Source organism: Grammomys surdaster, unplaced genomic scaffold, assembly GCF_004785775.1.
Source record: "Grammomys surdaster isolate TR1022 unplaced genomic scaffold, NIH_TR_1.0 170, whole genome shotgun sequence".
Lineage (NCBI taxonomy): Eukaryota > Metazoa > Chordata > Mammalia > Rodentia > Muridae > Grammomys > Grammomys surdaster.
The window spans coordinates 23,719,173-23,745,928 of NW_021604618.1; the positions used below are offsets into that span (position 1 = coordinate 23,719,173).

The 26,756-nt window shown below is 48.2% G+C and overlaps 2 protein-coding genes across 3 annotated transcripts; one reads left to right on the top strand and one right to left on the bottom strand.

The window, feature by feature from the left end:
* On the top strand, positions 1 to 6,473 carry Ckmt1a (creatine kinase, mitochondrial 1A). Its single transcript, XM_028766947.1, has 10 exons — positions 1 to 81; positions 1,002 to 1,206; positions 1,800 to 1,998; positions 2,166 to 2,261; positions 2,801 to 3,022; positions 3,163 to 3,248; positions 3,351 to 3,474; positions 4,905 to 5,039; positions 5,768 to 5,893; positions 6,231 to 6,473. The coding sequence occupies exons 2-10, from the start codon at positions 1,055 to 1,057 to the stop codon at positions 6,345 to 6,347; spliced, it is 1,257 nt and encodes a 418-aa protein (XP_028622780.1). The 5' UTR covers positions 1 to 81; positions 1,002 to 1,054; the 3' UTR covers positions 6,348 to 6,473.
* Positions 6,462 to 24,430, bottom strand: Strc (stereocilin). Of its 2 annotated transcripts, XM_028766946.1 has the most exons (30): positions 24,289 to 24,352; positions 21,773 to 22,558; positions 21,664 to 21,688; positions 20,584 to 20,843; positions 19,487 to 20,478; positions 18,362 to 18,424; positions 18,149 to 18,259; positions 17,832 to 17,998; positions 17,509 to 17,695; positions 17,301 to 17,416; positions 16,929 to 17,061; positions 16,419 to 16,601; positions 16,123 to 16,161; positions 15,790 to 15,957; positions 15,427 to 15,498; positions 15,038 to 15,157; positions 14,589 to 14,647; positions 13,802 to 13,925; positions 13,576 to 13,688; positions 11,786 to 11,921; positions 11,202 to 11,398; positions 10,978 to 11,068; positions 10,501 to 10,657; positions 9,573 to 9,742; positions 8,856 to 9,011; positions 7,757 to 7,899; positions 7,441 to 7,589; positions 7,243 to 7,340; positions 7,001 to 7,148; positions 6,710 to 6,798 (listed from the first exon to the last, which is right to left on the bottom strand). In XM_028766946.1, exons 1-30 carry the CDS (start codon positions 24,350 to 24,352, stop codon positions 6,710 to 6,712), a joined length of 5,316 nt encoding a protein of 1,771 aa, XP_028622779.1. The 2 variants fall into 2 exon arrangements, with proteins under 2 accessions (XP_028622778.1, XP_028622779.1); XM_028766945.1 differs by having other exon boundaries at positions 6,462 to 6,798; positions 15,433 to 15,498; positions 19,487 to 20,843; positions 24,295 to 24,430.
* Positions 24,431 to 26,756: the final 2,326 nt, after the last annotated feature.

The window sequence follows — 26,756 nt, forward strand, 5'->3', positions numbered from 1 at the left end:
AGCTGCAGAGAAGGAAGAGAAGGAAGAAGAAACTCACCATTCCCTGCCCAACCCCAGCCCCACACCCAGAGCAATCAACAGGTAGGCTTTCAGACACTACTCAGAGGGAGTCCTTCGAACAGCAAACAGGTTTAATCCTGGAAAAAGGAAGAGAAATAAAAGATCAAAGGTGAGGCAGGGGTTAGAGTAGAGAAAAAAAAAAAAAAGGAGGACCCCAATGAGAGGCAGGAAATAGCCAAGCTGAAGACTTGGGGGCAGTGAGTTTGGGAGACAGAATAGACGGGATAAGAGCCAATAGCTTTCTGATTCTTAAGGAATCCTTTCTCAACCTTGTTAGGGAAGTAAAGGTGTAGCAGGGAGTTCCCTGGTGCTCTTCCTGGTTCTTGGGGAAAGGTGACCTTGAGGCTGCGGTGTCTTTTCCCATGAGCTCTCAGTCTTCCTCTTGTATCTGTTTATTCTGTGGTTTTTCCTGCGGTTGCCTCTCCTGGGGAAAATGGAGAGATGGCGTGCAGATCGAATTCAGAAAAGAGGCTGGGCAATGTCAACCCCACCCCCAAAACCTAGAAAATAGACGGATTGGGTTTCAGATTAAACAGAGTGGGCATGGGAGAAGGGGGTTTCAGGTTCGGGAATCCCCGTGGTGCTGTCCTCTACTTAGTGCTGAAATCTGACCATCCTCATCCTTGGTGGGCGTCTGTCCCCAGCCTCAGGGAATGAATCTCGGGTCTTCCTAATTACCTGGCTAGTGCTACCCAACCCCACCCCCGCACACCTAGCGCGGTGGCAGGCGGGAAGGCGGAGCCTGAGTGAGCCCCACCCCTGGAGACTGCGGCTGGGGCCTCCCTCTGCTCTGGCTGGCCGCTTGCTTGCTGCGCTTCTTCTGCAGCCTTGTAGACACAGGCTGGCCACTTCAGCTTCAGCCTTCATTGTGACCCCTATTTTGGCTCCAGTCTCCGACCAGGCTCCATCGCCTCTCTATCCGGTTGCATCCTCCCTCCTAGTTCTCGACTTGCTCCAGATCCTGCTCCGAACCCTGTAGACGCATCCCCAAGCCATGGCTGGTCCCTTCTCCCGTCTGCTGTCTGCTCGCCCCGGACTCAAGCTCCTGGCTTTGGCTGGAGCTGGGTCTCTCACCGCCGGGATTCTGCTCCGCCCGGAATCTGTAGGAGCCGCCGCAGGTGAACGGAGGAGACTGTACCCCCCGAGGTATTAGAGCTTGAGATGCACGAGGTGGGGGCTGGGGGTGGTAGTGGTGATGATGGGAATCGAACGGGTAGAGAGGATGACCCTAGCAAAAGACAGGGCCTCGAAGATGGATTTCTGCACAGTTTGGAGATCCCAGCCATGTAGGAAGAGTAGGGCCAAATCTGTAAGGGAAGAACGTGTCTAAGGACATGTCACCTGATGTCACTGCCTCCAAGCCAGCTTTGGCTTTGTGAATTCTAGGTTCACCCACTGCCCAAATCCTTTTTGGATAACTAGAAACTGCCTTTTTTTCTTATCTAGACCTATTCTCCTTGTTCTCCTGCATTCTCCTGAGCCTCTCCCCTCCCCCATCTCTAATGTGCTCACTAGAGAAAAGGAACTGTGTAGATATGGAATTGAGATGTTAGAACTATTAGCAAAGAAAAGACCCTGGAAATCCCTAAAGAGATTACCAAGATTTAGCCTACCTCTAATTCCCCCTCCTTCCAATGAGCAAAGCCAGACATGGCTCACTGGACAGCTCCCAGCTGACATCAGTAGGTCTAGTCTCCTGTGCGCCCTCCCTCCATGGTTACTGGGTACCCCCTCCCCAGCGCTGAGTACCCAGACCTCCGAAAGCACAACAACTGCATGGCCAGTCACCTGACCCCAGCAGTCTATGCACGGCTCTGCGACAAGACCACACCCACTGGTTGGACATTAGATCAGTGCATCCAGACTGGAGTGGACAACCCTGGCCACCCTTTCATCAAGACTGTGGGCATGGTGGCTGGAGATGAGGAGACCTATGAGGTAGGGGGCCCCTCAGAAACCCCAGTTCCTTCCTCCCTCATCTCTGTTCCCTCAAGACTCTGGATTGTCTATACTCAAATTTCTGACCCAGTGATATCAATCTACAACTGAAGTCTAGGAAGGCATTTCTTCTTTATAACCGGCTCTCCCTCTTAACTCCTTTTCAGATATTTGCTGAACTGTTTGACCCAGTGATCCAAGAGCGGCATAATGGATATGACCCCAGAACAATGAAGCACACCACTGACCTTGATGCCAGTAAAGTGAGCCAAATGTGACACTTGCAATGCGTGCAGCCTTGTGCACAGCATTCCATATCTCCAATCATTACACCTTGTTTCCTGACTCATGGTTAGACTGCTGAGCTCATGATATTGATAAGAGGAAGAATTGCATATCTTGAAGAATAGCAGATAGGAAGACATATGGATAAGAGTCAGGATAATGGAGTTGAGGAGAATATGGTCAAAGTACAAAATGGTGAAAGAAGTTTTAAGAAGTGACTATGTCCTGGCTGGGTGTGGTGGCTCACACCTGTAATCTCAGCTCTAAGAAGGCTCAGGAGAGACACTCCTCCCTCAAAAAAAAAAAGAAAGAAAGAAAGAAAGAAAGAAAGAAAGAAAGAAAGAAAAAGAAAAAAGAAAGGCTGTACCCAAAGTGAGAAGTTAGGAGAAATGACCACAATGTCTTCAGCCAGCATGCCTATCCAGTGTGTCCTTCCTTCCAGGGCCTGCTTTAGAATCCTTAAGAGCTCCCACCTTCTGCGTTTCTGTGATTTATAGTCATTTCTCTTATTCCTCAGATCCGTTCTGGCTACTTTGATGAGAGGTATGTATTGTCTTCAAGAGTGAGAACTGGCAGAAGTATCAGGGGACTCAGTCTCCCTCCAGCCTGCACTCGGGCAGAGCGGCGAGAGGTGGAGCGTGTTGTGGTGGACGCACTGAGTGGCCTGAAGGGTGACCTGGCTGGACGGTACTATAGGCTCAGTGAGATGACAGAGGCAGAGCAGCAACAGCTTATTGATGTGAGGATCCTTGACAGGGAACGAGATGGGGAGGAGGGGAGCAGACGGAAAAGAGGCAGAGGGGAGGCTGGGCCAGAAAAGACAGATTGCCCAGATGATACTGTGAGAATTCTTAAACCAGAGCCTTTTATTCTCCTCAGGACCATTTTCTGTTTGATAAACCTGTGTCCCCATTGCTGACTGCAGCAGGAATGGCTCGAGACTGGCCAGATGCTCGAGGAATATGGTATGGGGCTGACCCAACTTTTTTGATTCCCTTGTATGTGCAAAGTTTTCATCTACCCCAGTGCTTGTCTTGCCTGTTGACCACTATACCTCCTGCCCTCAGGCACAACAATGAGAAGAGTTTCTTGATCTGGGTGAATGAGGAGGACCACACAAGGGTCATCTCTATGGAGAAAGGCGGCAACATGAAGAGAGTGTTTGAGAGATTCTGCCGGGGCCTCAAAGAGGTTGGAGAAGGGTGTACCAGGGAGCTAGGTGGGAGGAAATGAGAAAAACCATAGAGCTACATAGGTAGATTAGTTATATTACTTGTCAGTCAACCCAGGGTATTTCTGATAGTACAAAGGGTCATTGTCATGCTAGGATAATAGTTACAAACCAGGGCCATCCTTGGAAAACCAGGGCATATAGTTACTCTAAAAATAGAAAGAGTATCAGTAACCTAAGGAAGAAAATAAAGCATAATCTTTGCCAAGTAATGCAAAGAAGGAACCAAGGATATGGCAAGCCAGTGCTGGGGTAGGTGGTGTGAGGTGGGATGTGCAGTTAAGGAGAACGTTTGAGCCTGGACTGATGTAGGACGTGAGACATTGGAATGCTCATGATATATCACCCAGTTCTAAGCCAAGGTGAACCTTGACTCTGGATTCTATCTATCATTGTATCTAGGCTTTAAGTAGAAAGTGCTAGAAAGACTAGGGAAGGCAGAGGCCAAACTTGCTTAAGTTCTAGAATGTGTGGTTCTGGGTGAGAGGTGACTCAGTAGTCTTGTATGGACAGGGTCTCTATATTTATTCTGTGTTAGAAGCTGCCATAGATCTAATCCTTAATGTATATTCTTGTATCTACAGTTTTATTTTTGGACTTGTAAAGAAAGGGTGTTTCCCTTTTAGATTCTAGCCAGGAAGCTTATACTATTTTCGGCAAGGAATGGATAATGTTCTATGAGTGCTTAGAGAAACACTCTTTAATTATATGACTCTGTGTATTTATCTATAAAGTAGAGGATTAAATGAAATAATGCAGGCAAAGGAATTATTCTATAATAAGTGTTAGCTTCAGCATGTAAGAATCCCCATGCTTGTGAGTCCTTCCGAGTTATGGAGAGTATCATCTTTAGGTCTTTGTGTCTATTGCTCTGGCAGACCCCTGACTCTTCCATCCTAATAGTCATTATGGTGATCAGGAAAGCAGGAACACCTCTTGCAGTCTCCTCTTCTTGCATGTACCTGTGAATCTGGCTTCTCTGCTGCACCTTCTCATGTCTCCCTGCTTTACTACACATGTTCCTCTTACAGCTAAGAGTAGACTCTCCCCCCTTATCATCTCATTTCTGTCCAAAGGGACCCTTTGCTCTTTGTCAAAGATAGAATGGATGCATGAGAACTCTATGTCCTGTTTACAACTTCTATTCATTTCCCAGGCCACCCTTAATGTATCATTCTCTCAAGCTTCTTCCATGATCAATCTATCTATCACAATCTTATCAGTATGCATATAATGCAACATCAAAGTGTTCGTCTACATACGATGACAGTTTTAACAACAACAGTCAATCCTCAAGTTTCTCGTTGTAGACACAGTTCTAGAGTGGCTGTGGGACTAAGAGGGATACATCCATCCCTGATCTTTCACAACAGAACCTCTGTTGACACAGGTGGAGAAGCTGATCCAGGAACGAGGCTGGGAGTTCATGTGGAATGAGCGTTTAGGATACATCTTGACCTGTCCATCTAACCTGGGCACTGGACTTCGGGCAGGAGTACACATCAAACTGCCACTGCTAAGCAAAGTAAAGGATATGTGGGGTTAGAGGGGTGTAAGTGAAAAGGGGGATTTGGAAGGGGATGGAGGAGGTACTCTGAAAGGAGTCAGTCATATGGGATTACAGCTAGTGGGCCAAGGGCAAGGTAGGAACAGCCTCTGCCTCTACTGACCTGCCCCTGATCTTCATATATATATATATATATATATATATATATATATATATATATATATATACACATATATATACACACACACACACACACACACACATATATATATATATATATATATATATATATATATATATATTACATTTCAGATGTTATCCCCTTACCCCATTCCCCACCCACCCAGGAACTCTCTATCCCATCCCCTCTCCTCCTGCTTGTATGAGGATGTGCCCCCACCTCCCCACCCTCAAATTCCCTCATACTGGGCATCCAGCCTTCATGGGACCAAGGATCTCCTTTCCCAGCTATGCCGACAAGGCCATCCTCCCCTACATATACAGCTGGAGTCATAGGTCCCTCCCTAAGTGCTCTCAGGCTGGTGGTTTAGACCCTGGGGGCTCTGGTTGGTTGGTATTGTTGGTCTGGTTGGTTGTTCCTCATGGAGCCGCAAACCCTTTCAGCTCCTTCAGTCTTCTCTCTAACTCCTCCATTGGGAACTCCTTGATCAGTTCAATGGTTAGCTGTGAGCATCTGCCTCTGAATATGTCAGACTCTCTGCCCCTGATCTTTATCTTGCATCTAGGATAGCCGCTTCCCAAAGATCCTGGAGAACTTAAGACTGCAAAAGCGTGGAACTGGAGGAGTGGACACTGCTGCCACAGGCAGTGTCTTTGACATCTCTAATTTGGATCGACTTGGCAAATCAGAGGTGAGGTCTTATGAATTAGGTTAAGAGGTTGAGATAAGATGGTGAGTGAGCCTCAGGGATGTCATAGAATCTGAAGCAATGGTCAAGTAGAGTGGGGAGGAGAGAGAAAATGAGTTTGCAGAGATGGAAGATCTGTGCTAAAGAAACTCAGGTCAAGTAAGATGTATGCTTTTAATATCAGCAGAGGCAAGACAGATTTCTGTGAGTCCCAGGCCAGCCAGGGCTACATAGTGAGATCCTGTCTCAAAAATTGAAAAAAAAAAAAAAAGAAAGAAAGAAAGAAAAAGCAGCTCAGGTAAATTGTGAGAAACAGGGATCAAGGACTAGTGTTCTTCAGGTGGAGCTGGTGCAGCTGGTCATCGATGGGGTCAACTATTTGATTGATTGTGAACGGCGTCTGGAGAAAGGACAGGATATTCGAATCCCTCCACCTCTTGTCCACGGCAAACACTGACTCCCCATCCCCAGCAGATGAACCAAGAGCCCCAGGACTTCTGCATATTTAACAGTGGCCCATTCTACTTGCCCTGGACCTGCCTCTCGCTCCCTGTCCCAGTAAAGACTCCACATTAAGTTGCAACTGTCTGTGTTATTTCTATTGGTGTGGTGAGGAGGAAGTAGGAAATGAAACGAAACAATGGAGTTATTCATAATGGCAAGAGATGTATACGCCAGGAGCACGATTCTTAGGTGGGTGGAATGCATTGGAATTTTACCCATAATCCTCATCCACTTACTGAGAATAATTAGAATGCACTTCCATTTACAATTTGTTCAGTATGATGTAAGTTTTCTCCCTCAACTGAAGGAACAGTATCATAATAGGTAGCCAAAAAAGCTGATGGTCAATGCCAGAGCCCAGGAGGCTTGGAACCAGTCGTAGAGACCCCAGGCTGAGCTTCGACCTAGAATGAGACAAGGAATGGGAGGAAAAAAATCACAGTTCCGCTCCGCAGGAGCCTTTGATGCTTCAAAATTAGCTCTGTATATAGATCTCTCTACTCCAAAGATTCTCCTGTGTGGGTTCTGAGGACGAGATAGCACCAAGTTAGGACTTGGACTCTGGGTCATATGACAGCTTATCAAACTGTGCAGTTGGTAACTTACCCTGCTGCTCTGGCATCTCCTTCCCTTCGTGCTGGGCCCATGCAACTGCTCGTCGCTGCTCAGGACTCAGATAGGCCATTTGCTCAGGAGTAACAGCTATAGCCTGACCCCTGGTGAGACTAGATAACTGGACGGGGTTGAAGACCACCTAGAGGAAAGGACGGGAATCAGTACATCCATGTAACTACATTGGGTCCGTGCTCTCCCTGTGAAACTCTAGACCCCAGCCCACCAAAACTCACTGCAAACTTGGGGGCAGGAATGACAGAAATGGCAAGAGGAGTCAGGCCTTGGATCTGTCCCCGTAATAGTGCTGAAAGAGCCAAGTCTGGGATGCCAGCTGGTAACAGAAGCAGAACACACTTAACTATCCCAACCCATCCATAATGTGGAAACCAAACCCTGACACCCAGTGACAAACAGTGGCTCAGCTTCCCCACCTGCTATCGTGCCAATTTCAGTGAAGATCTCAGGCCCCCAGTTACTGACTGGGCCAAAGCCACCAGGCAACACAAGAAGATAGGCCAGAACTTCCAGCTGTTCCTCAGAACATGGGAGATGTAAGCTACCCAGGAAGAGAGCTGCTTGGCTGTGGAGCAGGCGGGAGAAAGGGAGAATTCAGCTTCAGTGTCAGGGGCTGTGGTCTTAAAATGGAGGGAAAGATGGCTTCAAATGGACTCCCTTCCTTCATGGGACAACCCTTTCATGAGCCCATCTCCACTACAGCACCACCAGTCCAAACCTTCCAGAGGTTACCTGAACTCCCAACTGCTGATAAGCTGTAACTCCTCTGGTCTCAATCCACAGAGTGTGTAACCCAGTGCTGTCAGATAAATGAAGTCCAGGTGGCTCACATGCCGACCACTCTGCCTTAGAAAACTGGAGACTATGGCTCGGAGCTGGGAGGAGTGCAGGATAAAGAGATTAAATTGTGGGGAATTAATGGAAAATGAGTAGGAGAATGAAAGGCACTACTAGACTGTATTGTTACTAACATTGAAAGATCCAAAAGCTATGGAGAAAATCAAGGACACACCCTTGCCTTCACAACAATAGAAGGAAGAGGAGAAAGGGGAAAGGACAGTAGAGAGATCTAGGAACCTAGGACCTCAGAATAAGTCAGGTCCTAAGGTCACAGTATAGAGTACTATGAAAAGACAGAAGCTGACTGTGGTGACACACTTATAATCTCAAAATTTAGGAGCCACAGGTAGCAGAACCAGGAGCTCTAGGCTATCCTCAACTATGTAATAGGGTCAAAACCAGGGTCTAAGACCTTGTCTAAACAAACAAAAAACTGGGCTGGAGAGATGGCTCAGCAGTTCAGATGGTACAGCTCATTAGCTGCTCCTTTAGAGGTCCTGAATTCAATCCCAGCAACCACATGGTGGCTCACAACCATCTACAATGTGATCTGATGTTCTCTTCTGGGCTGCAGATGTACAAGCCATGTACATGCCAACAGAGTACTCATATACATTAAATAAATAAATATTAAAAAAACAAACAAACGGGCTGGAGAGATGGCTCAGCGGTTAAGAGCACTGACTGCTCTTCCAGAGGTTCTGAGTTCAAATCCCAGCAACCACATGGTGGCTCACAACCATCCGTAATGAGATTGGATGCCCTATTCTGGTGTGTCCGAAGTCAGTGACAATGTACTCATAAATAAAATAAACAAACAAACAAACAAACAAACAAAAAACCAAACCAAACCAAAAAACCCAAACCAAGAAAAGATAGGAAGAATGGCCAGAAAGGATTGCAAGAGAAAATCCTTGGGTTTGGATAATTGAGAGGACTGGGTCTACAGGATGTATGTCTGGGGCAAGGCAAGGAAGAGAGAAGGTGGTACCTGGACAGAACTCCAGCCATCTATCTGCCCCAGGTTGCTCAGCACACCCCAGTCCACCAGAGTAAGCTCCTGCAGTTCCCGTTCTCCTAGACCTATCAGGAGACGGCCCAGCTGCAAGATCTGCTCAGGACGGAATCCTCGGGGGGGACCCCATAACTAGGAGGAAGACAGGAACCATGTGAGTGGAGAAAGCACTGGGCTAGGCATCAAATGCTGGGAACGGGACTTCAGCTGTGGGATACTGGTCAGATCACTCCCCTTGTTTTTACTTTCCTCTATAGTAAGATGAAAGTTTTTTCTGATTCAGGGGTTACTGAAAGGCTGGATAGTCTCCATAGGAAAGAAGAGCAAACTCCAGTCCACGAATTCTAAATTTCATATGCACCAGACCCGGTGAAGTACCTGCTGAAGTGAAGATGCCAGACCCAAACTCCAGAGATTCTTAGTCAGTCTGGCATGGGACCCAGCAATTGCCTTTTAAGAACCTGCTCCCTGGACAATTTTGATACACATTCAAATAGTGCCTCTATCCATTTTACTGCTACCCTTCCTTCATTATTGATCCCCCTCTGACCCCCAACTTATCATCCAAATCTCTCACTTTCATCACTTCCCCACCTCACACCCAATTTTCCAGTCCTTTGTGTCCCGTACCACACTTACTCAATTTCTTTGCATTTCCACTCATACAGACCTGTTAGTCTCTCCATCCCTAACCTGCTTGGCCTTGCCCATGGCTGCCTGTAGTTCTTCAGGACCAAGTCCTGAATCTCCAGCAAACAGTGACAGGCAGTCTTCAAAGTCTGAGAGTTCCATCTCTGCGATCTGTGTCGCAGACCAGGCTGCTGGGAAGGTTCCCCGTATGTCTGCACAGTTCGGTACAGGCTCTGACAGAAGAAAGCAGAGACAAAGGGTCAATGTGACACTAAATTATGCCTACAATGATAGTCATAGGCCATCCAATCTTTGGATGATGAGGCAGTGGAATGCTGACAATGAAAATTCGAGGGTTCACGGGCTATCTGAATTAAGTGACTGGATACAAGGCCATCCTGTGTTATATAGAACAGAGAGGAGATAGTTCAGGTTCTTAATGAAGAGCTGAGTCATGATTGTCTCCTGGTTAGGGATTTCCCCAGGAAAGAGCTCCACATTTTGCCAGGCTCAAGAGAACAAGAAAATAAAACTCTGGGCTAAATTGCTGTTTTGTTTTATTTTTGAGACAGGATTTTACATAGCCCAGGTTGGCCTTAAATCTGCTCTGTAGCTAACGCCGGCCTTGAATTTCTGATCTTTCTGCCTCCACTCCCAAGTATTTGGATGATAGGTGTGAATGCCACCACACCTGCCTTTAAACATTTAAGGAGTTTAAACTGCCAGGATTATAGACCCTTACAACTAGAAGATACTTTGAATATCATCTTGTAACCCTTGATGACCAAACCCCGGAGGTCAGGAAACCTGCTCAAAGATACAACACACCTAGAGACCAGCTTCCCACCCTACTGTGCTGTTTGTGGTGAACCAAGGGCCTTGTAAGCTCAGCCACCAACAGTCACCCACCCAAGCTTCTAATTACACTGTTTGTCTTGATGCTTTTTCCTCACACACCCCGATGAGCATATGAGTATTTGGGTAGCTTCACCTTGTAGACCCTCAGCAGCTGGATGCACAATCCCAGCTACCAGAGCTGCTTTCTTGTGGGAAAGCTGTGGTCCCCCACACAGATGTCCCACTCTGCTCTGCTCCCAGCTCTGCTGCTTTCCCAGAAGCCGCTCTAGGGTCTCTGGGCCCAAAGCCTCCTGCAAGACAGAGAATAGAGAGAAGGAAAGACAACCTGGCAATCCAGATCCTACCATCGGATATGGGGGCTCATATGGGGAATTCATGCCTGGAATTTCATCACTCCAGATGCTGAAGGAGGATTGCCATGAATTTTAAAGCCAGCCTGGGCTACAGAATGAGCCACTCATTTGTGGCTGCCACAAATAAATAAAATTGAAAACAAAAGCCATAAACAAGTTTAGCCTCTGTTTAGCAGTCTTGTCAGAAACAAGTTGCACCGCCCCAATGAGCTCACTCCCCACAGCCACCCCTCAGTGCCCTTGTTCCTTCACCTCACCCTAGGGATTAAGGAAATAGCCTCAGCAGACAGAGTGAATACTAGGCGTCCAGCTTGCTCTACTTCATCCTGGCTCCACAATTCTGGTTTTCTAGAGGACAGAAGGGACAGCTAGAGTTGAAGAGACTGTGAGGACTTTGACATGCTGTCACTGGGGAGCGAGGATACCTTTAAGCATGTGATGGTCAAGGACCTGGGCATAGGATGTTACCAAAGGACCATACCCAAGAACAGGCTCCTGCAACAGCAGCCATCCCAGCTCTGTAGCAAATGTCTCTCCTAGGCAGAAGCCCTGCAGCTGACTGAGATGAGACAGTAGAATGGGTAAAGGGATCCGTCGCGTGCTCTCTATTCCCAGGAATCCAACCAAGGGGCCCAATGTCTCCAGCACTTCTTTGGAGATTGGGGTCTCCTTTGGAGCCTGGAGAGGGGCATCAAGCCTTGGAGAACGCACCTGACTTGGAGTACCAGACTCTTCGATCAAGATAACAAGTCCCTTGACCGTCCCTCTGCTTCTACTTCCAACTTGGCCCCTATGAAGGCCTTTGCTCTTGTTCACTGACTTAAAGAGTGAATGAGCTCAGACAGAAGCAGTTAGAAAGACTGAGAGGCAGAAACTAAAGGATTTCTTAGACTCCAAGGGACACAAACAGGAAACATGAAGCAGATGAATTGAAGAACCGAGAGGCAGCTCTAGAAGGCCAGTAGATAGATTAGCAGTCTAGGACTTGGATCTAGAAGTGAAAGAACACTATTTGAAGGGATTGCCAAAGCCATCAGATCTGGGTCTGATAGGGTAGACTCTTACCAGGTTTTTCAGTGCTCGTTCTGCCAAGGCTGCCTGGTGGAGTGGGGTCAGTGCCAGCAGCTGCTCTGGAGTGCCTTGGATCAACTCCGCCACCAACATAATGGAGTCATTGGACAATCTGTCCATCAGCTGGATCCTATTATTGAAATTTAGCAGTGATGACATTCAAGTGGATCTGAGCCAAGCTGAGAAGGGCTCATCAGGTCCCACATTCCTAATATCAGACCTAAACTTGTGACTCGACACAGAACTGACATCCAACAGTCTTGAGCCAGTTCGCACCATGTGCTTGAAGGGACAGAGCAAAGAGAATGGCTATCTCTAGCTATCTTTTGAATCAATCCTATCTGATATGATGAACTCAGAAGCCCCCTATAGTAAACACTGTTCAAATCTCTTGTCAGTCTTCACAAGTGAGAAACTTTGGTTTTCTGACCCACAGTCTTTTACCTCAGCTGGGCTCTTGGAGTTCTACATTATCTTAGAGAATCAACATAGTTAAAGAAATTTAAATGGCCTTAAAAACAAAACAGAACAGAAATCAGAAGTGGTACCTGTTTTCTATACAGGGTCAAGCGTATGAGTACCAAAACCTACAAGAAATCTTGCAAGCAAACAAGCATGGGTATTATCTGTTTCCTCTATCCTCACACCTCTAGGAAGTCTTTAACTCCAGGCTTTTCCTACTCTCACTTACAGCTTAGATAGCAAGGGGCTGGGAAAATGAGGAAAGAAGCACATGGGTAAGGTCCTCATGAACTAGTGTCTAAGAGCACTGGCTGCTCTTCCAAAGGACCAGGGTTTAATTCCCAGCATCCCCATGGTGACTCACAATTATCTGTAACTCCACTTCCAAGGGATCCAACACCCTCTCTGGTCTCTGTGGGCATTAGGGGATTTACCTGGTATATAGAACTCCATGCAACAAAACACTAATACACATAAAATAAAATAATAATTAAAGATTTAAAAAAGAAACCACGTGCAAGTGTAGTGGCACATGCTTTTAATCCCAGCACTTTGGAATCAGAGACAAGTGGATCAAGAGTTCTAGAGTTCAAGGCCAGCCTGGTCTATACTGTGAGTTCCAGGCCAGCAAGAGCTATGCAACACAGTGAGACCCTTTCAAAAAGATACTCATAAACTAGAATCTCAGATGGAGGAAACTTAGCTTGCTTATTCTTCTCTCCCCAATTCATACTTGAATTGTCTCTCTAACATTCCTTCCCTGGGACATCCAACTTAGATTTGGATAGTATAAATGATCAGAAACTCACTGCTCCAATTGTATTACATTATACAAAAAAATCTGATTTTTCCCTTATTAATCCTAGTCTTGTTTCCATAGAGCTACTCATAAATACGCCTGTACACTTTCTACTGGGTACTTTCTCAAGGATTTGAGGGCTTTGAAACACACTTTATCCGCTACCTCCACTCTTCAGAACATATTGAAAATATAGTGCTCTAATCAGGTTACAATCCTCTAAGACATAAATAGACCATTTCCTCCTTTATTTCAGTCATTACACATCCATAAATGTAGCCTAAATTTTTCCTAAAAAAATCACCTGATTGCCATAACACAGTATTAGCTTCCCTACACCAGGGCCATTCTTGGGAACAGATGGACTCACAAAATGAGTCCAGAAAGAGTCTTGTTTGGGACTGTATATGATGTCAGGGAAGCACTCAACAGAAAGCTACCTCTTCTGGATATTTCCCAAGTGGGGACCTTCTATTCCAAAGTGAGACCCCTGAGGCCCCTGTGTCTCCAGGCATGCACTTACGGCAAGTCCAGGAGTAGTTTTGTGTCAAGCTCACTCAGTTCTGGCCCCAGGGTGGTCAGCTCTGGCTCTGGCATTGTCAGTCTCCGCTGTAGCTCTGTCCAGATACAGGCCCGCTAAGAGGCATAGTGTAGAGAAAGCAGGGTCAAACAGAACTGAGCATGCCCCTCCCCCAGGGTTCTGAACCACAAGACCAAGCCTCCCATTGATAACTAAGTCACCCTCTCACCAGGCTCTCTCGAACACCAGTGGGCAGTTGGTAGAGCATGTGTACCACATCAAGGAAGTCTACCATTGAGCTGATCTGCTGCAGAAACTCACAGGACATGCCTCCTGCCAGGTTGCCCAGAGCCCTGTGGACATGTGAGTTGGAAGATGCTCTTTAGCACATGTAATGGCCTCCCTGATTCTCGATATCAGCACTCTCAGCACAAAGACAGATGCTCACTGATAGCCATTTACAGCTTGTGAAATGTCTGTATGTAGATAACATCATTAGCTTTCCATAACATCCTCACTGTTGAGCAATGAGAAAATAAAGGATGTTCTTGACACCAGTCTGCTACAAGTAAGCTGAGACTACAGCTATGTCTTCAGGTTCCAAAGCCCCTGGTTCTTTTACTGTAGGTGTAAGTAAAGTGATACGTACTGCTTTCTCTAGCAGCTCTGAAGTCACCTTGAATTAAATTAAGAACAGCAAGTGTCTATCGGGACTTTCTACTTGGCCAAGTGATGTGTTAAAGATCTTATGTGCCTTAATCTCATTCAATCTTCACTAGCACTCTATTTTAATTCTTATTGTATAAAAGAAAAAAATCTGAAGCTTAGAGTGACTAAGAGACTTGGCTTTTGGTAACAGAGTGTGACACGGGCCTAAGTTTTCTAACTCCCACGGCAATAACTGGATAGCTGTGGCACTGTGGCAGGGTAGGAGGAGAACAAGAAAGCCCTTAAGAACAGCAATAACAACAATAACACCAGCTGAACTGAACCAACTGTCCAACATGGCTACTCACTGCAGATTCCTCAGGGTCATGTTGGTAGGCACTTGCATCTTCTTCCAGAGAAACTGTGCCTATAAATAAACAAAGAGAGGACAGCTTCCCAGGGGAGGAGGTACTGTCCTGAGGGCCTCAGAGGGGATCCTGATTCTGTACTTTGTGATTCCTACCAGCACCCCCTTCCCAAAGCCCTACACTCTTCTGAGAAATCCTAGTAATAAAGGAGGGGGGGAGAGGGGGAGGGGGAGAGAGAGAGAGAGAGAGAGGGAGGGGGAAGGAGAGGGACATGGGGGAGGGGGAGGGAGGGAGAGGGATGAGGGGGAGGGGGAGGGAGATGGATGAGGGAGAGGGGGAGGGAGAGGGAGAGAGATCAGTGAAGCAATGATTATGAATAAGGTATCAGAGCAAGGGCTGAGTGAAGGAAGTAGAGAAGACAGGGGGAGTTCTAAGGGCAGAAGAGTTACCTGTTGCTCAGACCAAGGCAGCTGCCGATAGAGTCTTCGGTTTGCCAGAAGAGCCACAGTGTCCAGCTGTAGTAGCTTTAATGGGAGCAGGGGAAGCAGGCAGTCTGGCCAAGTGGTGGGCTGCAGGCAGTGATGGACAGCAGTGTTATGATGGGTGAGAGGGTCTGCACTAGTCCTCAAAGGCCTGGATGGCCTTAGCCTTTTGGGTTTGATTTTATAAGATAGTGGGAGAATACAGCTCAGCATCAGGAACCAGGATGCTGTCAGTGTCTATGTGGGCACGGAGCTAACCTGAACTTTCAGAGCCACTGCAGGGTGAGTGTGTGAGACAACACCAGCCAGATGAAACCACCCAGAACATGGAGAGGTGCTCAGTCCGGAGATCCCACACATACCTGACCAGGAATGCACACAGCTGTGCCAGACCCTGCTGCACCCACATCTTTAACACCATCTTTTACCTGCACGAGAATTAGTAGTGTGTGTGTGTGTGTGTAAGTGTATGTGTGTGAGTATACGTGTGTATGTTTGTGCCTGTAGTCTGTGTAAGTGTGTGTATATGGAGTGTGTGTGTGTATTTGGTGTGTGTGTGAGTGTGTGTATGTGCATGCATGTGTGTGCACATGTGTGTAAGTGTGTGTGTGTGTGTGCATGAGTGCGCGTGTTTGTGTGTGTGTTTTCCCTGGAAACAAAGGTGTCTACCCCCTACATACCACCCATCTTTGCTTCTCTCTTTCTCCCTGTCCTCATACCCGAAAGGTCTGCAGCAGAGCTGCAATCTGGCAAGATGAAAGCCTTGACAGTTCAGGGCCCAGGCAGGAACAAGCGCCAACCAGAACTTGCTTAGGGATGGCCTGGAGTGTCTGGGGGCTGAGACCTGGCAGGAGAGGGTGCAGGGAGCAGAGTTCCTCCAGGGACAGCTAAGAAACAAGAGAAATAAGAGGTCTGAAGATGAGAGGCAGGACGTCAGAGAAGAAAATAAAGTAGGGTAGTATGTATGAGAGGAGTGAGAGGGAGGAGAGGGCCAGTACAGGAGCCGTGGGAACAGAGCCCTCTAGGAGGCACTGAGACCTTGTGCTACTCACATCATGCCTAGGAAGGAGCCTTCCAAACAACAGAACAGCCTGTAATGGGATGGAACAGGAACCATCAGCCAAGTCCCAACCCGGTCCCTGAACCTCCCTCTAAAGCTTCTGGTTCCCTCTCAGCCACCACAAGGACCAACCCATCTAGAGATCCTTCTGGAGCTGAGAAAGGGGAAGGAGGCATGCCTTGTTGGCATATGGCTCACCTTCAGTGCTCACCCAGGGAAAAGAGGTGGTGATGACATCTCCACATAGGGTTCTCATGATTGGAGCTTCAGAAAGTAAGACAAGCTCACCTGGGCAGGTGTGACACTGGCTCCCTGTAGGGCAGGAAGCATGGCTCTAAGCTGGGGCTCTGAGAGCTCCTGCAGGAAGCGGAGGCCCAGCTGGGGAAAGAGAGGTGCCCAGACCCTCAGCTCTCGGGGGCTTAAGACAGTTCCTCCAGATGAACGCAACACTCCCAGAAGTTCATATGCCACCTGTAACAAAGGAAGGCTTAGGACTAGGGAGGAAATACAGCTGTGTCCAGGACTGACTTTTCAAATGCACATCTGGATTTACCAGGCTTGGGCTAGTACTTGGAAGCAGGCATAGGACCAGAGTAGAACAGATTCAAGATCACAAAGGGTATAATAGGGTAGGGATAGGAAGCAGAGGTAAGAGATGAGAATGGCTAGGCACTCAAGAATAGAGGTGATAGGGAGCCCACACCACTGTGCTTGAGCTTGGTTGGTGCAATTGTGCAAGTCACTCACACAAACCCTAGGGGAGCCTGGAGTCTTTCAGATTTGTACCAAAGGTCTCACCCGTCCTTCTGGGCTGAGGGTCCCATTGGCTGCACATTCCAGCAGGCCTTGTTCTACAGGCCCCATTGGATCACTCAAGGGTACCAGATTCTGTAGCTCCTCAGGACTCAGGAAACAAGCAAGGGATCCAAGCCTGAAGGAGGCATGAAGTTGGCCTTGATGTGGTTCCAGATAAGTACCCAGGCACCAACTATTTGGTACATAGAGTAGGCATATAAACTAAACTAGGAAATGTGAGCACCATATATCAGTTTCTCTCTCAGAGCCCCTAGCTTGCCAAGGCCCCTTCCTCTTCTCTTGCTCCTTTCTGTGATGCTAGCCCTGCTTCTATACAACTCCATGCTGGTCACTAGCTGTTCCACAGCCACTCACCTGCGCACCTGCTCCTCCCCATCCTCCACGCTCTGGTTAACTAGGCTACGAAGCACATGTCGGGCGTGTCCTGGCCCAAGACCTGCTACTGGCCAGCTATCTTCCAGGGCTTGGATCTGAAACATGGAAGGAAAGGTGGGGTAATGGTGAGACAGGGACCCCACTAGGGAACCCCACTAGGAGAAGGTGCTATTAAATATTCTCCTACCTGGTGAGGGCTGAGCTGGAGAAAGCTATCCAGGGGAAGATGGGGTAGCAGAGGCAGCGCTGCCCACAGCAGCTCCTGGGGCCAATCAGGCACTTCTCCAAACAGCTCAGGGGCCAGCAGTCGCTTTGCCAGGGCCTCCTTCTGTTCAGGCTTCATTCCTGAGCTGTGATCCCGGATGGCAGCCAAGCTAAGGAGAGTAACAAGTCTTAACATTTTTCTTATATCCTCTCTGCTATAATCTTGTCACTGTGGACAGGAAGGAGGGTCTCCCTAAAAGGGACCTCTGTAGGCGGGTGAGCTTGACAGGCAGGAATAGCGCTTACACACTGTCATTGGCCAAAAGGGATGGTGGGAAGCGCATGAGATCAGGGACAGCCAGGAAGGGAATGAGGGGTGACATGTCAATGAAGAGCTGTGAGGTGAGGCGTGGGTACCGCTGGAGTAGCAAGGCTGTCAGGCGGCCCATGGCCTCCTCCTCGGATGGCTGAACCTGCAGGAACAGAGAAAGGAATACTGCCTCCAAGCTTATTCACTATCTTCTGACATCCCTTTTCTTTTCACTGAAGCAAACCCCCAGAATGCTAAGGATATTGGTCCCTTTGATCTTTCTATTCTTGCTCCCCTTCCCTCTATGCTCCACCTTCAACTTAGCCCAGGAACGATGCATGAGCGTCAGGAAGCCCTGTGCAGCCTCCATCTCTGCTGAAAGCACCAGCTGCTGAAGGTCTTCTGGAGGCATACGCAGGTAGGCCTAGAAACAGGAAGCAATGGTGGATATGACCTCAGTGGCTAGCCATTTCAAGCCATGGCTGTCACTCAGCCACCCATGTGCCCTCCTCCCCCCACCTGCTACCTTCACTAGGATCCTCAGGGCCCAAATGCTCTTCTCTCTCTGGAGTAGATCCCATAGTACAGGCTGGTGAGGAGAAAATACAGGAAGAGAGCTGTCTCTCTAATCCTTCTAAATCTTCCCCAGGCAATTTAACTCAACTTTGTGAGGATGCTTGCACGCCCTTCATCTGAAGCTGGTATGTGCATCTCTTCAGATGGTGGTCCACATTAAGTCTGGGACCATGTCCTATCTTCTCTTGTACTCTGGAGCCAAATACGTGTAGGCCTGAACCAAATTCCAATCACTCTAATTCCGTTTCACTCAATCTCGGGCTTGAAAAACGGCCCTAAAATGAGCTAACAACTCTCACAAGTGCCTTTTACAAACAGATATCATAATCGATGAATCAATTTTAAAATGTAACATTTTAAGTTCCTTTGGCATACAGAAAAGAATCTACAATGCAGGAAAGCATTACTTGCCCAAGATGACAGTAATTTATGCAATAGTTGAACCCAACCAGACTTCTGGTTTGTACTCCCCCACTTTTTAAAAATTGTTTATTTTATGTGTGTGGGTACACTGTCATTCTCCTTGGACACCAGGAGAAGGCATTGGATCCCACAACAGATGGTTGTGAGCCACCATGTGGTTTCTGGGAATTGAACTCAGGACCTCTGAAGAGCAGCCAGTGCTCTTAACCCCTGAGCCATCTCCCCAGCCCAGTTTGTACTCCTCTTAAATCTTTCTCTTTTAGTCTTACTTTCTAGCCCACAATCCTCGCTGGATAGGGAGAGAATGAAAACCCTTTGCTACCTATAGCAGAATAGGGGAGAGTTAGGGAGTGAGAGAATCAGGAGATGAAGTCTATTGCCTGCATGTTTATGTATCATGCACCAAGCTAAGCCCACAGCACAGAGCATTCTATATGGTCTTTGCAACTACTCTAAGAGTTAGCATCTTGTTACATTCAGTTTACAGATGAGAAGACAGAATAACCTGGCTGAGGGTGGCAGCCCAAGCCCATCAGGCTCTAGGGCTGTGAACTTAAATCACTTGGAGGACTACACTACTTCTCTATATTAGGGACATTTCCTGGAGTCCCATCCCTTGCTCCAAGGGCTTTTTCAGGGACAATTTACTCACACTGAAGCAAGATAGAAGCTCCATCTTGCTTATACCAGAGCTGAGGCTGACTGTGGACTCTAAGCCTGGTGTGGTTGGTTCTTCTCGCTGCAGGTACTCTCCAACTGTCCTCAGCACACTTCTCCGGCCCTCTGGTCGGAAGGCATCCCAGAATGAACAGTTGTCTGGGAGGCTAGAGAGCAGCAGAGCTCGACCTAACATTCCCTGAGTCTCAGCACCCCCAGTCCCTGGACCCAAAAGGAAGGTCAGTAGGCGCAGGAGGTAATGCAGGCGTGTGGGGTGAGCAAGGGCTGGCACAGAGGACTGACAGCGTGGCAACTGCGATAACATGCCAAGCAGAAAGGGACCAGGAGCCAGGCAGAGTGGGGATGGTCCCAGAGGTGGCAGTGAGGGCAACAAGGGGCCCAGCATGCCTTCTAGAAAGCAAGTATCATTTCCTCCACGACTAATTCTGCATTGGCCTGCTAGCCAAGCCCAGAAGGGAACCAAGGCTTCATACAGAGTGTCATTGGCACAGACCATGAGCAGAAAGCTACCCCCATCTGGGCAGCGTTCCCCACAGGGTCCAACATGGCAGGGTGGAAAATCAGTGGCATCTGAGGTGGGGCCCCGACACACATGCTGAACCCAAGCCTGGTTCCGTGGGGGCACAGCCTGCAGACTCTCCTCCACACACAACCGTTCAGCCCACAGTGTCTCATTCTCCAGGAAGCAACCCCAAAATATTTCTGGGGTGAGGGGCACAGGGATCAGGCCTGGTGGGCAGTTAGTGGGAGGTGGGAGCAGGCCAGCACAGAGCTGCTTTACCAAGCGACGATTGGGGCCAGACAGGGCTGAAAATGAGAGATTGCTACAGATCATATCCAGAAATTGATCAGGAAACTGATCATGGCAAGCTTGGAGCCAACCTCGGGCACCTGGTGCCCATGAGACTGCATACCATACAGCTGTCTGGCAGATGACAGCGGTACTGGGAGGGGGCTGTGGGGTGGTAGGAGATGGCCTTAGGGTGACAGGAGGGGGCTGTGGGGTGGTAGGAGGGGGCTGTGGGGTGGTAGGAGGAGGCTGTGGGGTGGTAGGAGGGGGCCTAGGGGTAGCAGGCTTGATGTGCTGGCAGAGCAAGTAGATAGAGAAGTTGGAGATGCTGTAGGGTGGTTCTGGGCCTGAGTGGTTCTCGCAGAGGGCCTCCACAGAGATGGCTCGCTGCTGTCGAGGGCTGATGTGAGCTGCAGGCTGGGAAGCCCTGGGCAGAGGCACATGTCTACTCAGGCAGTGCAGGAGAGCAGGAGGTGGAGGTGGTGATCCAGATAGAAAACCCAGTGCTCGGGCATCCCAAGAAAGGTTGTTCCGCATGCCCCTGGGTGCATAGAGACGAGCAGGTAGGACAGGGTCAGTTCACACCTCCTCCAGCTGAAGATTTTGACCCTAGCTCTGAACTCTGCAGAGGCTTTTAGGCAAGCACAGGCTTTTCCTAAGGTAAGCTTCCTGAGAAGAAAGGTAGTACTGACCTGAGTGAGTACTAAGGCAGAGGAGAGGAGAGAAATCTATGCTGCCAAGGCACAAGACTGCCTGGGACAATGCCTGTCCCCTCCTTTCTTCCTTCTTCAGCTGGCTTTGGGTAGCTTATACACAACCCTTGTTTGGGGGCTCCTATCAGGAAGTCATTAGGACAACTGAATTCATCTGTGCTCTGGCATCATTGTAGTGAGACAGAGAAGTGCAGCTGTGCCTCTGTGTCCCCAAGTACCATCTTCACTAGCTAACGTGTGCTAGCACTGTATGCCCGACATTGTTCTAAGTGGTTTATACTTTGTCAATTCTTTTTTTTTCTTTTCTGAGACAGGGTTTTTCTGTGTATCCCTGGCTGTCCTGGAACTTGCTCTGTAGACCAGACTAGCCTTCAACTCAGAGATCCTCCTGCCTCTGCCTCCAGAGTGCTGGGCTTAAAGACATGTACCAACATGCCTAACTTTTCTCGACTCATTGTGTTCCTCACAACTACTCTGCAGCAGTAGTTATTCTGTTTTACAAATGGGGAAAGTGAGGCACATATCACGTGCGAGGTGTCCAAGGTCACGTGACAACGAAGGGGAGTTGAACACCAACCCAGACATCACACTCCAAAACCACTAACCCACACTCCTCTTGATTTTCTCCTGAGTTCTCCTGTTACTTACCATAGGAGCAGCTGTTGAAGGTTGCCTAGGAGGGGAAGAGGAAGGAGGACAGTGACCCAATCTCACCTTCTTTCCCTACCACAGCCCCTCTCCCCCCGGCATCACTCACCTCCCTGGCACTGCCCACTGGCATCAGGCTCTGGCTGTCCCATAATAGAAAAGACTTCATCTTGCAGAGAGTGAATGACTCGTAGTAGTCCCTCCTGGAAGGCAGCATAGAGGGGGGCCCCCACTGTGCGCAGCAGACCACCCCAAAGAGCCTCCTCAGAGCCCAACTCTCCTGCTGGGGTAAGCAAGCCCAGCAGACCCTGTAAAAAGTGAGGAGCTGGCTCTCTCCCATCAAGAACTGTGGCATTGGTTGGTTCCACACTGGGCTGCAACTGCACCAGGGCCTGCCAGCGTGTACCCTCTAATAACAACATCAGAGAAGGCAACCAGTCAGCAGCCAGGACACAGTCAGAAGGGCCATCGCGGGTGCATGGGGGTCTTGTGGGGGACGGGGGACCTCCAGGAACTAATGCTCCCAACAAGGCCTCTACAAGTCCACCCAGTACTCCTGCCTGGTGCACCAAAAAGTCCCGGGGAGTCTGTTCCTGTCCCAGGAGTGCCAGCACATCTCCCAGAAGCCCTAGCATTGGCTCCCAGTCTGGGCTACCTCTCAGTGTCACGAGGAAATCATGGAGCCGAAGTGCAGGGGGCTGGAGAGGTGGGGGCTCTCCCACCGGTCCCTCCCCCATCCTCCCAAGCTTGAAGGAAGAAGAAATGTTGGCCAGGAATGCAGAGAACCGTGACTGGCTGAGAGAACGCTGAGGAGCTTGGTCCAGAGTGGAGATGAATGACTTCAGAAGGGAGAGACCGGCATCCAAAGACTGAGGCCCAGTAGGAGCCACAGTCACTATAAGAAGAGAGACAAGAGATCACTAAAGGAGAGAGCCAAAGTGAGGGACAGAAACTGAAGGAAGGACCATCTGGAGACCATTCCACCTGGGTATCCATCCCATGTGCAGTCACCAAAGGTAGATGCTGATGTGGAAGTCAGGAAGTGCATGCTGATAAGAGCCTGATATAGCTGTCTCCTTAGAGGTCTGCAAGAGTCTGACATATTCAGAGATGGATGCTCACAGCTAGCCATTGAACTGATCATGGGGTTCCCAATGGAGGAGTTAGAGTGAAGACTGTTGGAGCTGAAAGGATTTGTGGCCCCATGAGGAGAGCAACAATACCAACCAACCACAGCTCCCAGGGTCCTAACCACCAGCCTGGGAGCACATAGGGAGAGACCCATGGCTTCAGCTGTATATGTAAGGGTGGAAGGCCCTGTCGGGCATAGGTGGGAGAAGAGATCCTTGACCTCATGAAGGCTGGATGCCCCAGTGGGTGGGAATTTGAGGGTGGGGAGGTGGGAGTGGGGGGTAGGTAGGGGTACATTCGCAGAGAAGCAGGAAGAGGGGTGAGGGGATAGGGAGTTCCTGGGGGAGGGGGGGAGGGGGTAAGGGGATAACATATGAAATGTAAATAAAACATCCAATTTAAAAAAAAAAAAGGAGAAAGGAGAAAGGCCTAAAGCCCAAACTAGCTTTTCCCCTGAGCACAGTTCCCTGCTGAGATCTGAAGATAGAGTGAGGCCATCCCTCTCAGTACCCTACAGTAAATCTTGACCTGCTTTCTGAATCCTCAGTGTCACCCACAGCAGCAATCTCTGTCCTCTTCCTTGACCCTTTAGCTTTTATCTAAATGGCTAACCCCACACTATTTATTACTTTATATACTTTTTGAGACAAGAGTTATCTATATAATCTAGGACGGACTTAACTCCCAATCCTCTGCCTCAGAGTGCTGGGCTAACAGGCACGAGCCACCATACTCAGCTACCATGCACACTCTTGTCTTGTTAAAGGGGAAGGCAGGTCAGTGAGATGCCTAGCAGGTAAAGGCATCCCTTGGCAAGCCTAGTGACCTGAGTTCAAATCCAAGAACCCATCTTGAGGAATGAGAGAGAAGAGAATAAAATCCTGAGGTTGTCCTTGCTTCTACCTGTGTGCCATGGCGCCTCACCAGTGTGTACACACACAATTTTTAAAAGAAGGGAAATGCTTCTCTCTCTCTCTGTGTCTCTCTCTCTGTCTCTCTCTCTGTCTCTCTCTCTCTCTCTCTCTCTCTCTCACACACACACACACACACACACACACCAGTTTCAAAAGGAGGGCAAGGGTTGGAGAGAAATGGGTTAGTGGTTAAGAGTACTATCTGCTCTTTCAGAGGTCCTGAGTTCAATTCCCAGCAACTACATAGTGGCTCACAACCATCTGTAATGGGATCTAATGTCTTCTTCAGACTTGCAGACATCTACATGCAGATAGAGTGGTCATATACATAAAATAATAAAGAAATAAATCTTTAAAAGGGGGGGAAGTTACACATACAGGTTTTTGTTTGTTTTTGTTTTTCCAGTTTGGCTGTCCTGGAACTAGCTCTGTAGACTAGGCTGGCCACTATTTCACAGATCCACTTGCCTCTGCCTCCCAACTTCTGGGATTACAGGTGTGCACCACCACCACCCAAGTCATAAACACAGTTTTAAAGAGAGGAAAGATTATTCTCCTTCATCCAAAGCCTACTCACTACTCTTACCTTCCTGAGGCAGGAGCAACAGGAGCAGCAGCAGTAGGGGCTGGAGGCTCAGAGCCATGTTTCCAGGGGCACACTAGTCCTAGAGGTGAGTTCTGGTTATTCTCACCTTGAAGGAATAGCCAGGTGAAGACGGGGCATTGTGGGCATCCTGGGGTTCCTCTGACACTGTAGTGTGGTCTCTCAGGAAACAGTATCTGTAACCTGACATCACACTTGTCACCGGAGCCACTGAATACCTGATCCTTTGGCTTTAGGAGAAAGGTGTTCTTCTGTTAGAGGGACCAATGACAGGGTATGTCAGGGCCTCAAGAGTGTTACCCAAGGAGATAGCATGAGTTAGGAGCCAGAGGGAAGTAGGCAGACTAAAAATATAATCTGGGGGATCTACAGAAAATGTGATCAAACAAAGAAAGTACAAAAGAAGTTTGAGAGGCAATGGAGATTTGAGGAATTTGAGAAACAAACTGTTTGCCAGCTGTGGGCAGAGGAAAGATATTAAGATAGATGTCTCAAGGGTGGAATTTAGGAAGAGAAGAGCCATTACCTTAAACACACTATATAGAATCCCACAATATTGGTGCTGAAGAGATGGCTCAGCAGCTAAGAGTGTACACTGCTTTTGCAGATGACCTGAGTTGGATTACCAGCACCCATGTTGGGTTGTTCAGAACTGCCTATAACTCCAGCTCCAGAGGAATCTGATGTCTTTTGCCTCTGGGCATCTGCACTCATGTGCCCATGCCTACACAGAGACAACACACATATACACATAAAAATAAATCCTTAGAATCCTGCAATATTAAGAAGTAGACAGGACTCCACAAACCACATAGGTAAACCCTTCAATTAACAAGTAAGGAAAGAGAACCAAAGAGCTGTTACTTGCTGATTAAGCCATGCAAACATTGCAGTTTCTTTTTCTCTCTCAAGTTAAAACTCTCTACACATGGAATCCTATTCATGGGTTAGAAAGATTTCATTCAATACAAGCTGGTCTGGCCAGACTCTGGTCACTTTTTCCTTGGATAAAAAACTTACGTTGGAGGTCTAGAGGGATGGCTCACCAGTTTAGAACAGTGACTGCTGCTCTTCCCAACCCAGAAGAGCTGGGTTTGATACCCAGTATTCATATGGCTGCTCACAACCATCTCTAACTCCAGTTCAGGGGATCTGAGCTCCTCTTCTGGTCTCTGAGGGAACCAGGCAGCACATTTAGTCAAGCCACCCATCATCATCATGATCATGGTCGTATCATTGAGACAGGGTCTCCCCACATAGCCCTGGCTGCCCTGGAATTCCCTATGTAGATTAGGCTGGTCTCGAACTCACAGAGCTCTGCCTGCCTCTGCTTCCTGAGTGCTGGGATTAAAGGAGCACACCACTACATGTAGTACTACACTTATTTTTTTTTTTTTAATTTAAAAAAAAAATCAAGTCAGGTGATGGTGGGGCATGCCTTTAGTACCAGCACTCAGGAGGCAGAGGCAGGTGGATCACTGATTTTGATGTCAGCCTGGTCTACAGAGTGAGTTTCAGAACAGCCAGGGCTACACAGAGAACCCTTGTCTCAAACAAACACAAACGTGTTGGACTGGAAATGGTGGCACACGCTTTTAACCCCAGCACTCAAGAGGCAGAGGCAGGATGATCTCTGTGAGTTTGAGTCCAGTCTTGTCTATATTACAAGTTCTGGGCTAGTGAAACCATCTTTAAAAATCAAAATATACATATACCCTATATTGTAACCACAGCCGGAGCCTGGGTTCTCTGCCCAGACACTTTGGTGTAGATTTTTGCAAGATGACTGGTAAGTTCCTAATATAGAAACTCTGTGAACACTATTTCCAGAAGTTGAGTCAAGTGGCAATTGGTCTTGACAGTAGCATCATAAGGGACTTGAAGTTCCCTAGGGTGGTGCAGACCCTGGTCAAAACATTAGTTTATCTTTCCTGACAGCAGCTTCTTGACCATGAGAACAGATATCATTGTCTCTGGGGGTTGGAAGAAACTGCCTTAGCTACACTTGTGGGTGGCTGCCTAAACCTCAGCAAGGGTGAGCTGTGCTAGTTTTTGTGAACTTGACACCAACCTAGACATTCCTGGGAAGAAAGAAACTAAGTAACTGCTTCTACCCCATTGTCCAGTGGGCATCTCTGTGGAGCATCTTCTTGATTAATGATTGATATGGGAGGGCCCAGACCATTGTGAGTGGTACTACTCCTGGGTAGGTGGTCCTAGGTACTTTTTACAAGCAATCTGAACAAGCCATGGGGAACCAGTTAGTAAGCAGCACTCCTCCCTGGGTCTGCTTCAGTTCCTGCCTCCAGTCTTCTGCATGGTGGTCTTGCCCTGACTGCCCCGAGTGAGGACTGTAAGCTGCAAAAGGAAACAACCCTTTTATTCCTTGAGTTGGTTTTGGTCAGTGTTTTATCAGCAATAGAGAATCAAATTAAGACAGCAGC